General features: G+C 35.8%; 1 protein-coding gene across 1 annotated transcript; it reads left to right on the top strand.

The window, feature by feature from the left end:
• The first annotated feature begins 2857 nt into the window (after nt 1–2857).
• Nucleotides 2858–7654, top strand: LOC113294300. The gene is made up of 6 exons (XM_026542696.1): nt 2858–2932; nt 4772–4909; nt 5366–5822; nt 6229–6855; nt 7112–7208; nt 7591–7654. The coding sequence occupies exons 1-6, from the start codon at nt 2918–2920 to the stop codon at nt 7652–7654; spliced, it is 1398 nt and encodes a 465-aa protein (XP_026398481.1). The 5' UTR covers nt 2858–2917.
• Nucleotides 7655–14538: the final 6884 nt, after the last annotated feature.

The raw sequence follows: 14538 nt of genomic DNA, 5'->3' as shown, positions 1-14538 counted from the left end.
GTATTCCCACCTCTTTTGATGACAAGCCACACCTACCTTGAGATCCACGATCCAGTGGTTCGTCCTTTGAATCGATCGTTGTTAATAGAGTAACTGTTAATCACACAAGAAGTCTAAGAATCTAGCCGAAATGGCTCATAACACAATTTCATACAAGTTTCTAGTTATAGGCTAAGTCAAATGACTAACGGTTCTATTTCTATCAATAGTTCTACAACCTGGTAATATGTAATTTAGGCATAAATTAATACCTACTTATCCAAATGGGGTCAAATTGGGTGTCAACAGAAAACCCTCGAAAAAGCCTACAACTTTGCAGAAGGAACTGGAAGCTAATTCACAGCAGAAGTGGTCCAAAAACACAAAACAAGGTTTGTAACCCTAAGCCCAAGATCAAGTGCTTGAACTGACATGGCTCAATAATCTGGCCCACTAACCCACTTGGTCTGTCTTGACTAAGTCACATATCTGATTCATCATACTCTCTAACCCACTGAGTCAAGTCGGTCATTCTCACAAACAGTTGGTAGACACCTCTAATGATTTTCATAAAGAAAGTTTATTTTCAGAAATATTTCTAACTCTGGAAATAGCATATGGGTCCAACTTTTATGGTCTCTAAAACACTCATTTCTAATCCAAACTAAACAAAATATGGTTCATAAGAAACACAGGATCACTCTCTACAAAACTCGCGTACTGGATATTTCTTATACCAGATTCTAACCTATCATTCTAAGCTCATACAAATCAACCCTCGCGACTGAATACACATGGTATTTGCTACGTTGACTAGTTTTCTAACAGCTATATCTCACTCGTTGCTCCACGGAATTGAAAAAACTTTATATCAAAAGAAATCCAACCCGGAGTACTACAAGTCTTGTTCATAGATCTACACCTAGTTGTTCCTTTAAGATAGATAAACTCGTCCCTAGATATTGGCCAGCTAACAAAATACTAAGCACTTAAAATTATGATTTTCATGCAAATAAATAAACGTCAAAGCTATCATTTCATGGAAGATTTTAATTATAATTAACATCTAAGATCTACCCAAAGCATAAATAACACATACGAATCAATTAATATGATTACCTTGATTGGTTTATTAACTCTCCATCATCCATCTTCAACTTTTCACCAAAAACACCATTAGTTTGTATTTCATCCCATCACCTCTAATGAATAATATCGGCCCTCTTCTTTCTACTTTCCTTCAGTCTCTTTCTCTACAAAAATTTCTAATAGTTTCATTACCCCAATCCTAGTAGTTCATCTAGTTTCACAATAATCTTTATCATCATAAAGTTCTTCTTTCTCTAACAAATTCCTCTTAATATCTCTATCCTAAACTGTACCCACAACATCGGCCCCAACCCACTTATATATTCTTATAGTAACCACCTTATGAGTTATGATTCACACTAACTTTCTTAAAAACCCAGCACCTACAGCTAACTAAAGAAGATGATAAAACTTCCCATTATTATTTTCAATTCAAATTAAATGTAAGTTAACACTCCCTTTACACCCACATTAGGATTTACTATTCTGACCCTAAAATACTACTAAAGGCTAACCTTTTCTTAGGTAAAGGTCCAGTCTGTTTCATAAGTGCAGTCAACGGTCAAGATCATAGGTCAACAGCGACGGTCTACGGAAGTTAACTGATTTTTGCTTCTTTCTTCCGAGTCTCGTATATTCTTCGTCCGGAGTCCGAATGACATTTTCGAGTAGTCCATTTCGCATAACTTTTCGAGACCTATTCGATGATACTAGTTTCTCAACTACATCTTGTTAGAGTAATTCATATTAATTAACGTTCGTGTTAAACTAATTGAGTTATTAGCGGATAAATCGTCTCTTGATTGACTCTTGACCAGTCTAATAGCGTTGACGAACTTGAGGGTCTTTACAACAACCTAGAACCGGTCGATGTGGGCACTAACATAAACTGATTCCGGTAATGCTCAAACGGAAAATGAGTACTACTGAAAGCAATTTTAGACCCGAATTGAGAATGACCATGTGTATAATTATTGGGGAAATTAGGCTCAGGCCCAACCCATGGATAACCCATAATATGAGGCCCCTAGATAAAAGAGTTTTATTAGTAGGCCCTGAATTAAAAAATAAATTTAATAAAAGCGAAAAAACTAAATTAGCCTCAAGTATATAAGACGCGTCACCTACCTTTCTCTCGTTCAGACGCCATTATTTCATTTCCAAGGAGAGAGAAAACAAATCTCACTCACCTGAAACAGAAAGAAATCTAGAAAAAAACCCAAAAAAATCAAGAAATCTTCCTGAAATCTGTTCCAAAACAAAGATCGAGATCAAAAACTATTCATCATTTGCTAACCCCTAAATCAGAGAAACAGATCGAAAAAGTTTCAGATTCAAAAACCAAAAAAAATCAAAAGAAACAGTTTCAGATTCAGTTTCAGATTCAAAACCTAAATCGCCGTTGTTACTGATTCCTGTTGATGAAATACTCCGACGATTAATCACTAGGTAAGTTTTGATTTGAAGCTGTTAGTTTTGATTCCTGTTGTTACTGATTCGTGGGTCGAAAATTTCTGAACTAGGGTTTGTAATGAGATTACAACAAACATAACTCATTCTGACTGATAATTCCTTTTACAGATCGGAGAAGGAGAAGGAGAACAATCGTTTGTGCATAAAATCCATGAAATAAATGATTAAATAGAAACAAAGGTAAGTCATGGATGTGATATAACTGAATGATTTAGTGGATTTCATTTCTGAGATGTTACTGTTTGAAAACCCTAGAAACTCTAAGTTGAATTGCAATCAACTAACTTGATTTTATTACTACATCAACTGCAGATTCAGAATCAAATTTCTTTTGGAATAAAAATGGTGAAAGGAAAAATGAATCCCCCTAGAAAAGATGATACAATTACAGGTACTAAGTTGTGAAAACTATTGTTGTCATGGTCTCATGTTTATTTCTCATATAATGCTTGTGAATATGTAATTACACAGACAAGGACATGTGTAACTATAAGTTACACACTCAAAATGTAACCACTGACTGTGTTGTGGTTTGTATATTGATTGTGTAACTTATAGTTACACATACCAAGTGAGCCTGTCACCACTGACTTGCCTAGGGATGTGTAACTAGTAGTTGCACATAAAAAATTGGTTGTGTTTAGGATGTGTAACTTGTAGTTACACATAGAAAATTGGTTGTGTAAATTAAAGTTACTCATTAATATGCATGTGTAAGTTAAAGTTACACCTTGTAGAATGTCTAGGATTGAGTGTGTAACTTGTAGTTAAAATCTACTAACTGAAGAAATTTAAAAGTTTCTAATGTAAGTGATGCTTTTGAATGTATAACTACGCAAACAAGGGCCTGTGTAACTTTAAGTTACACATTCAAAATCTCACCACTATGTTGTGGTTTGTATATTGAGTGTGTAACTTGTAGTTACACATACAAATGAGCCTTGCAGAAGTGGCTGTGTAACTTGTAGTTACACATCTTAACTGTGAGTTACACATTCAAGATGTTACCAATGACTTGCAAAGTGGCTGTGTAACTGTAAGATACACATTGAAAATCTAATCACTGACTTGCCAATTGACTGTGTAACTACAAGTTACACATGCATAATAACATAACTGATTTGGCAATTGCCTAGATAACTAAAAGTTACACATGCAAAAATATAACCTATGACTGTATTGTGTTTGTAAATTATAGTTGGACATAAAAAAATGACCCCTTTAAACCTTCATATGCATGTAAGTTAAGGTTACACAACACAGAATAGAATGATTCAGTTTGTGTACTTGGCAAATACACATAGTTTGTAACATGATTTTCATTTTGTAGTTAAAAACGAGTGTATTTGATAAGTACACAACATACTGACTCATGCTATTTTTGTGTGTGATGTGTACAGGAAACCTAAGGCAGTCGTTGAATGCAGTAAAGGATTTAGTAAAGGTGATAAAGCCTATAGGACTGACTGATAGGGCTCATAGATATCTTAGGAGAGCTGCTTACGGAGAACTCGTAATGATGTATTACGATGACTATGATACAACTGTACCAACTACAACAAGACAGATAACTACCAACAAACACGGCGTCTTGAAGCTCTTGAACTGCTTTGACATGGATTGTGAGACACCATGTTCATTCAAGTTTGCTGATGATAAGATTATAGAGTCTACACCGGCAAAGCTGGCTGGTATATTTTGCATGCAGAGGATTGGAAGCAGAAAGGGTCAGAAGCTGTTAAAGTACTATTGTCCTAGTGATTTGACTGACAATGTTTTATACAGCAAATACTTCACCGATATCAAATCTACAAAGCATCAGACGACGGTGACTAAGACAAACATTTTAGAGAAGATAAAACAACTTATGGCAAAAAGGAGAAAAAGTGGGAAAAGAAAAGAAAGTTGATGAAAAGGATCTAGTTTGCCTGATAGGTCTTTATCTTTGCTGTGTATTGTTTTTTGGCGACAAAAATGCCAATGGAGTGAACGCGAAATATCTTAGTATCGTTGAAACTTATGATACGGTGCTCAAGGTGTCGTGGCCTGATTTAATACACGAGCACTTGTTTGAAGAGATTCATACTAATCTTAGTTGTTTGTCAAATGTGAAGGCTTGTGTGCAATACCTACTGGTAAAAAGCTTGTGTGTAATTTCTATTCCAGCAGTTTTAGTGTTACGTGATGGATATTTTTGTTCAATCGACTAATTAAAATTTATATGTTGCAGTTATTGTTTGCTGAACACACGCCAGCAGGATTAATCCCGAAAGTTGAGAACCACGAGGAAGATATCCCGAGGGTTGGGAGATGGGATATATACCAGATTTCTGATTACATTTGGAAAACAGACATGACACAGTTTTCGGTAAGTGTTATATGTCAGTTGGTTTAGGTTTTGTAAATTTATGGTAATGTAATTTAGATAAAACTTTGATGTAATCAAAATTGTCATGTGTAGCTATAAGTTACACATTTAAATGTGCTTGTGTAATTTATAGTTACACATGCAAAAGATAACACAAGTGAATGCAACTATAGGTTATGTAACATATATATCCTGTTTGTATATATATCCTGTGCTTATGTAACTATAGGTTACACATTTTATATGTATATCCACTTTACATTAGATATGTGTAACCTTTAGTTACACATATCCACTTTACATTAGATATATCTAATGTGCTTATGTAACTATAGGTTACACATATAAAATGTGCTTATGTAACTTTAAGTTACACATACAACCGAAAAATGTATATTTAGAATGTTCAACTGTTTTTTGCAATATCTTTTTAACCTCTCCATCTGTTAATTGCAGCCAACTCCTAGCTTTGTGGCTGAGTTTTCACAGCTTGAGAAGCAGCTGGGTATATCAACCGTGGTACCCAGCAAGGACGACCTGCAAAGTTGGCTGAAAGCGCAAACTATTGAGAATAGCCATCTGAAAGAGCAACTGCAAGAAAAGCAAGCAATGCTTAAAGCAGTGTATGCAATTGCAAGAGAAGGGATATCAGAAGGGGACCTTTCAGGAACAGCGGAATTCAAGGTTCACAAATTTAGTTGCCAAATTATGCAAGCAATGGGTATTGATCCTTACAAAGTGACCCAGGAAGAGTTTATGCAACATGAAGATGATGTACATGGAGGTACTGAGCATGGAGCTACTGAGCATGAAGAAGAAGAGTTACAATTAGTTGAGACAGAGCAACAAGGAGATGGAAGTACTGAGCAAGAGAAAGAGAAAGATGACGCGGAAACTTCCTTCCATGAAGAATGTAAGTAGTTGTTCATTTTTAATATGCTTCTTTAACTTGATAGAGGTACCCAATTAGTTGACACTAAGGTCTTTGAACCTTTTTAATTTCATATTTTACTTGTTCATTTTTAACTTGCTTGTTTAACTTGATTAGACTTAATAAATGTTGAGTAAACTGATCATATGGATGTGTAATCCCTAGTTACACATGCCACATGCATGTGTAACTTCTGGTTACACTAGTTAGATGCATGTGTAACTCCATGTTACACTAGGTATCCATGCCATATTCATGTGTAACATGAAGTTACACATATTAGTTATCCAAGCCAGTCGATTACACATGATATATTCTTCTTGAAATTTTATTAAAAAAATTTAACATCATCATCATCATCCTAATTCTCGTTTCAATACTTGTGCAGTTCCATGTATGAGCCTTGCAGCTGGAAATACGCCAACAATTCTGCAAGCTCAAACTGCTGCAGAGGGGCACAAAAGACCACTCAGGACATATAGTTCGAGTATGAAGAGTGTGACAACTTGCAAGACTCCACCAAAGAAAAGGCCTGTCGCAAAGCAAAAGCCCACTCCTACAAATAATGTTGATGAGGAGCAGAAGAAAGATGTTGAAGAGACACCTGTTACGGATGAGGCACAGAAGAAAGCTGCAGATGGTGGAGTTGTGGATGGGGCAGGTGATGATGTAGCTGCAAAAGCCGTAGGTGATGATGTTACTGCAAAAGTCAATGAGGATACACCTGCAACTGTTGGTGACGGTTTGGTTATGACTGCTCCAACTCAGCCAACTCCTGGAACTTTTGATGACAGTTCTGCTTCAACACAGTTTGAGGACTCCATGGTGATAACTGCTACAACACCGCAAACACAGCCTGACAATGCTCAGACCTACAGGTTGGTGCAACTAGGAGCTAACCCCGATGATATGACGAATGTTGAAGTGAGTGAAATGATAGATGAGATCGTCAGCAACATTAACAAAACTGAACATGGACCCGCAGTGACGGAGAATGCAGAACCTACCTCAACTGGTAACCACTCTTCCGTTCTATGTTTTGTTTGTAATGGAAGTGTAACTTCAAGTTACACATTGTAAAAGGCATGTGTAGCTTGAGGTTACATACAGTGTGTTTTGTTTGTAATGGAAGTGTAACTTCAAGTTACACATTGTAAAAGGCATGTGTAGCTTGAGGTTACATACAGTACATTATTATTTTGGCTTGTGTAACTTTAAGTTACATACATGTGCTAATTTTACTGAGATTCTGCCTATATTTGTTTGCGCAGCTACAACGCAGGAAAACGTTTTTAGCCTTGGATTAGAAAAAACTCCAAAACCTGCAGGAGAGTTACTGAAGGAAGCTGCAAATGCAATAAGAGAAAGGCAACCATCATTCATACAACAACGTGTGCTGAGGAATAGAAAAATCCCAACACAAGATCTGAAACAATATCAAAGAAATTCAAAGAGGATTAAGAAGACAGCTAATGAAGAAGAAATGGCCGCAGTTCCAGAAGTAGAAGAAGATAGAATGGCTGAGGTTGCTGAAGAAGATGATGGAACAATGAGAAACGATGTGAAAGGTTCAGAAGTTATCGAAAGGCTGGAAGGCGAGAAAAAGAATAAAGTGCTTGAATATTTCAATACTCATACGAAAACGTAAGTAGCTTGACTCCAAGTAGGCTTGATTCTGTTATTGATTGTTGTATTTTACTACTTGATTCTGTTATCTTGATTGATAATAGTTTACTTCTTTGTAATGCAGAGACATTACTTGGATGGAACGCAAAGAAGATGGTAGCAAGCTGTTTGATATATCTGGAAACTAATGATACAGCTTACAAAGAAAGAATCCTTCTTGGAGTCAGAATTCATCGACTTCTACATTAGCAGATTGAGGACGAAGATGAACTCTAACAGCAAGTATGACAAGGCGATATTCCTGTCGCCAAAAGCATACGTAAGTACTTCGATATATTTAAAATCTTATTGCATTTATAATGTCTCTGCATTACAAAGAAGTGTAAAACCCAAGGCCCTATGTGTAACTTCTGTTTACATAATCACTTGTTCATTTGTAACTTTTGATTAAAAATGTGAGTTTGACATTCCAAATGGTTTTTGCAGATCTCTTACTTGAAGGATTACGAAGAATTCAAGAAATTTTGGATTCCGAAGCTTGCGAAGGAGTATGTCAAGTACAAGAACGATGCAGTCAGACTTTTCGCCCCAATGTGCAACAACAACACACACTACAAACTGCTGGAGTATGACTTGAGGAGCTCTAATCCTTGGTCCTACATGAACTCGTCAAACGTTAAGGAACTCAAGGGTGAACACCTTCTTCAAGCCAAGAAATATGCATTTGCAATTACTATAGAACTGAGACTCCGCTGTCCTTTTGCTCTTGGGATGAATGAAAATGCCAAGAATCTCAATGCGCCCCCACAAGGTACAATTCCTGACTGTCTTCCATGTGTATGCAATTACATGAAGATCAGGATGAAGAATAAACCACTTGACAAAAAATTAACCTCAACTATGATGCTATGGTGGACTGACAAGCTGAACCGCATGAGAGGAAGCATGCTATACAAGATTCTTTCGGATCCATCTAGAGATGTGTAAAGCAGTCATTAGGATTATAAAAAATTCTATACTCGCAAATATGTTGTTAGCCACAAACAGATGTTAGACTTGGAAAATATGTTGTTAGAAACTTTTAAATTTCGTCAGTTAGTAGATTTTAGCAGTTCTTAGTTTTGCAAAATATTTTTGGGTTGAAATTCTTTGAATTAAAAACTTTTATCTTGTTAGAACTACTACTGCTGTGTGTACAGGTTTCAGAAAGTATGCAACAGGTTAAGTAACTACACATCTTAATTTGATGCAGAAAGTGTAACCTGAGTTTACATATACATTTATCATGTGTAAGCTAATGTTACACATCCATATATTTGAGTGTAAACTGAAGTTACACAAGCATTTATCATGTGTAAGCTAATGTTACACATGCATTCACAGCAGTGTAACTTCCGGTTACACATCCATATATTTTAGTGTAAACAAAAGTTACAGAAAGCATTTGACCACTGATCAGACGTATACAATAAATCAAAAATAGAATAAAATGCATTTCAACTGTGAACTGACAAAATATAAAATCTGAATGAATCATCCTTACACATAATCAACGTTGAAGAAAAATAAAAACGTTTGGTCCATGAAAACCAACATGAAGAAAACTAAAAAAACAAATAATCAAAGATAAATAACAATCAAATCATTAGTTGCAGAAATGAATTTTGTTAGGCTCAAGCTAGTGGGGTGTGAACTTCCGAGGATTCCTGCAACCTGCCTTGTTGTGACCTGTTTCCTTGCAGTTGCTGCAATGAACTTTCCTCTTCACCTTCTTCTCGTGTTTACTTATAATCCTTTTCCCTGGTGGTCTACCTGGTTGCTTCTTCACGGTAGGTGGGTTGACGGTGTCGTCTGGATGATATTCAACAGGCCTGTTGTAGTTGGGAATCGGCTGGATGGCATGCATATAAGTCTTCCTAAAATAGTCGCTTGTAAAATACGGTGAAATCAATAGCCTCACGTTTAATCTTGCGTATGGCTGCAAGAGCATGAGCACAAGGAAAACCATATACGCGCCACCTGGAAGAAAACAAAAAACAAATCAAAAATCAGTTAGTTGCACATACAAATCATAAAACACTCAAAATTAGCTAGCTACAGGTGCATGTACAGGATGTGTATCTTTAAGTTACACTTGCAAAATAAATTTGTAACTATTATTAACACATGCATATATCTAATGTAAAGTGGATATACACATTCTTAAAAAAAAGAACATACAAAGAGAAGAAAAAAGCATAAGAAACCAAACCTTTGACAGGTGCAAGTCTCGTGTTCGAGGTCCACCATGTGAGACCTTTCACTAATAACTTCAAACACGGTAGGAAACCAATACTTCCCAAGCCAAACCTTCATCTTGAAGAGCCACAAGCTTTTCTTCATACTCAGGGGTTAATGGAGTCATCATATTAGCACCAATTTCACGACGCTCCGCCATCAAACACATTATTTTTCCTCCTAATCTGAAAAGGAGAAAAAAAACTCATCAATGCATAAAGTGACAAAACATGAAATAAAAAGACAACAAAAAAAAACAGACACACACACTCAATTAACCTGATCAAGAAGAGCAGATGCAGGCATCTTCTTGTGAACCAGAACCCAGCTATTGACTGATTCTGCTAGAGTACTAGATGTTCGTCCATACCGACTAACTTTGAAATAGGCATTCGCATATGCTTCAGGTGTAATCTCTAATCTTCTCGATGTAATCAGCCACCCAATCGCAGTTCAAATCTCTAATCTTCTGTATGGCTTTCGCATGGTTTTCAGGTGAGAGTGCGTATGTCGCCTCTCGGAAATGGTCCATCACAAGTGAGTACCTAGGATCTGTTGCAGTGATGGGTATATTCTTCGTCAAATGATAGTAGCAGAAGCTGTGGAACCCATCTGGATAAACAAGTGGAACACCTTGCAAGAGTCCTTCATGGCGATCCGAAAGGAAGGTGATTGGCCTCCCATCACCAACAACTTCTTTCAAATTCCTTAAAAACCACTCCCAGTTGTCGATCGTCTCAGAATCGACTAGTGCAAAAGCAAGGGGGAAAAATCTTACAAAAAAAATTGTGCAGAATCGAAAGAATAATAAGTTTCACACATGCTAAAACAAATATGTAACTTAAGGTTACACATGCTAAAACAAATATGTAACTTAAGGTTACAGATGCTGTTTTCTTAGTTACACACTGAGTAAAGTAATGTGTAACTGAGAGTTACACATGTGTAACTGTTAGTTATTTGTCAACTGAAGTTGTTCATAAAAAAAAAACACATAGAAAAAACATACCTTTACCACCATTGATCTCAGTAGCTGCCATCAAGCAACCTTTGAATGTACCAGTAAGGAAAGTAGTATCCAAGTATACCATTGGACGACAAAACCGGTACCCTTTGATGCATGCAGCAAATGCGATGAAAATCCGCTGGAACTGTTTATTTTCACGTTCAAACTTTATCACACTACCAGGGTTGGTTTCCCTTATAGCATCAATATACCATACCAAGTGCGAGTAGGACTTGACATCGTCGCCATAAATCGTATCATAAACCTTTTCCCTAGCATTATATGCCTGGTAGTACTCCATGTTGATCCCATAGTTGGTCTGGAAATCAGCAGCAATTTGCTTGGGCTTCTTGTGAGGATTTTTGCGAACTTCTTCCTCAATCAAACTAGACGAGAAGCTGGTGGAGTAAGTTTGGTTCAAGTTGCGTCCACCAGCACCACAAATGTGCTCAGGGTTATAAGACCTGACCTGAAGAGATTCATACAAAATATAAACAATTCAACCAAAACACAATATGGTGCCAAAAACATCATGTGTAAACCAAAGTTACACATACTGTAACAAAACATAACATATGCTAAGCATTAGATGACAGAACACGGAAAACCTACCTGAAACATTTCGTTCCTTTCATCGATAGAAGCTGCATGGAATTTCCAGCCGCATTTTTCATCTGCACACTTAGCCGTGAACCTAGAACGCTCATTGTGAGTTACAATCATTTGGAAACCAGTGCGAAGACGATACTTGGTAAAAGCAACCCTGACTTGCTTAACTCCTTCAACAAACACATGGCCAATATCACCAAGAACCTTGGGCCAACCATCCGATAACAAAGGTTTCGCTGGCTTACTTTTATCTTCCAAATACATTGCAACAGTAAGATTGTTTGTGGACGAAGACGTACTACTAGACCCATTAGAAATAGAAGAATCTGCCCTAGAGCTAGAGGAAGAGGCCACACGAGGAACATTTTGCAAGAAAATATCAACACTGGTCTTCTGTTTACTATTTGTGATAGATATAAGAGCTTGCAAAGAAAAATCACAGTCAAGCGGAAAATCTTTCCCACTTTCTCGAAAGAAGAAAGTAATACCAAGTGGAGTATACTGCTTCCATTCCTTGCAAACTTGTTCCTTAAACTCATCAAGTTTGATATCAGTATTAACACGCAGGGTAATGAAATCAGAAAAGTAGCGAACAACAGCAATGCAACTAACAGCAGCGCAACTAACAACAGCCATGACAACCTGAAAATATCAAATACACAATAAGAATATCAAAATTTGAAAACGAACGCAATTCACTCGGGGGCGTTGCCCCCTCGTGAGAAGTATATTCTATGCGGCAAGCTAAATATAAGTAAAAGATACAGATGATACAATTGTTTACAAATAAAACATGTTACAGGACATATATATGTAACTTCAACTTACACATTCTTAAAATACAACAGGATATATATGTGTAAACTAAAATTACACATGTTGTAACTAAAAAAACATCTGCATCTTCCTCACACATGCTTAAAAATACAAAGAGGATATATATGTGTAAAATAAATTTACACATGCTGCAACTAAAAAACATCTGCATCTTCTTTAAGCATGCTTAAAATACAACATGATATATATGTGTAACCTCAAGTTACACATACTGTAACAAAAAAAACAGCATGTATACAAATCAATTTGAAGTTGTTTTTTTGAAACAAAATTGTTTCTTCATACTTCTCTCAGTATCAACAAAAAGTAAAACAACAAATTAACAGATCGCACATGAAAGAACAACAAAATAATTCAAAAAAAAAATTGAAAACAGATCTGAAATCAAAAACAACATAAAATTCTTACCTAGATTTGTTGTTTTCTTTCTTCTGAAACAATGTTTATTTTGTTCCTCTTCTCAGTATCAAACAAACATGTGTAAGCATCAACAAAAACATGTGTAAGTATCAAAAGTGACAAAAATAGATCGAAACGGTAAAATCAAAATCAATTGAATTTGAAAACTAAATCGAAATCACAATTCGTACCTATTTTGATTTATGTATTCCCAACTGTCTTCTTCCTCTTCTCAGACTCAACAAATTCGAAACAGAACAAAAATCGTAATCAGTAGAAGATCGAGATTCAAAAAATCGATGAGAAAACTAGTGAATCAAGCAACAGAAAAGCTAAAAACGAACAAACCTATTTGTTGTTCATCAATGCAGCTTCACTATCTCGTCAGATCTGAAAAACAGACGAATACACCTCAACGAATTGAGAGAAAATTCGTTTTCTTCTTCTTCTCGTTTATGTTGTTCTTCTTCTCGTTTTCTTCCTATCAAATTAACGAAAATCAGTATGAAACTATCAAAATTCACGAATTCGTCTGAAGAAAAATCTCCAATTCTGTTTCTGAACGAGAGCGGAGAGAAGAAAGAGCTGAATCTGATTTGGTTTTCAGTTTCTGGTAGGTATAAAACGTCTATAAATAGGGAAGGTTAATTTCGGTATTTTTACTTTTATTAAAAATCCTGATGACGTCAGCAATCCGGGAAAATTGAAAACCAGGCCCAAAAAAAAAAAATTCTGGGCCTAGAAATATCAAAAACGGAAAGTGTGGAGTTGAGGGTGTAAGATCCATTTTGTGGGGCTTGTATATGGTTGAACCCATATAGTAGGGGGTTCTAGTATTTTTCAGATAATTATTTCATCCTTGGATTTTATACCAAAACTGAAAATGAGCATGATTTATACTCGAACGGATAATGAGTATGACTTCATACCCATCCTCAAATAGTGTATCATTCATACTCGATTTGAAAATGAGTATGAAATCATGCTCTTCTTAATTTGAATATGTATATGAAGTATGGATTTAAATTATGTTTAATATTTTTCAACATTATAATCGGTGGATGTGATGGTTCATATAAACCGATTCTGAGTAAAAGCAAATTTCAAAAAATAAAAATTGTATGTTTTTTGAAGTTACAATAAGTTGATATCAATGTGAACATAAACCGATTATGTAGTGTAATTTTCAAAATTGGTTGTATGGGTACTTAATATCCACCGACTCTTCATGTTCTTGATGGATGAAGAAAACCAACCCAAAAAGCGTTTTTTTTTTTCTAAGAATTTTTTTTTATTACTGAGAAAGCTATTACATTAAAAGGTTAAGGAAACTTGGGACATTTCCCCACAATTCCCCTGAGGTTCTAGACCTCTTACTAAACTTGGCTGCTTGATCAGCTAGAATAATATGATTTCGTTTTAAAAAAGAAAATTGTGCATATTGGAAATCAGAAACTAAAATTTTGTAGTCATCTATGACTGACTTATTATACCAGTATAACTGGTTAGAAGATGAGTTCAGACACTCAATTACTACTTTAGCTAGCATCACTAATAAAGCAAACTTGTTGCAAACTTTTCTCTCTTGCCCATTGTACAGCCTCAAGAATAGTCAGACTTTCAGCTTCTTTTGCATTCCTTACTGACCCTGCCTTGAGCTTGCATCAAATGTACCTACCTGAGGTATCTGTTAAAATTAAACCAATTCCAGACATATTAGTTTCCTTGTCAAAAGATGCATCACTGAAGAGAATCACACAGTCTTATGGTAAAGAAGCAGTGGTAGAGGATAAAAATTTTTCCTTCTTCAATATCATGAGAAAGAACATTTAAAGGAAACTCATTCTTAAGATAAGTTTTAGTGTCTTTTTTTTTGAAAGAAAATTAATTGATATTCATTGAAGCTCAAAGCATCAACGAAGTTAAGCATTGTAAGACTCTTTC

Source organism: Papaver somniferum, chromosome 7, assembly GCF_003573695.1.
Source record: "Papaver somniferum cultivar HN1 chromosome 7, ASM357369v1, whole genome shotgun sequence".
Taxonomy (NCBI): domain Eukaryota; kingdom Viridiplantae; phylum Streptophyta; class Magnoliopsida; order Ranunculales; family Papaveraceae; genus Papaver; species Papaver somniferum.
The sequence above is the reverse complement of the archived record's forward strand: the minus strand, read 5'-3'. Positions and strand labels throughout refer to the sequence as shown.

What these genes read in the sequence shown, in the direction of transcription:
- LOC113294300 (XM_026542696.1), top strand. An exon ending in CAGACATGACACAGTTTTCG is followed by an intron (nt 4,910 to 5,365) that starts GTAAGTGTTATA and finishes TGTTAATTGCAG; the next exon opens with CCAACTCCTAGCTTTGTGGC. An exon ending in GCAAATGCAATAAGAGAAAG is followed by an intron (nt 7,209 to 7,590) that starts GCAACCATCATT and finishes TTTGTAATGCAG; the next exon opens with AGACATTACTTGGATGGAAC.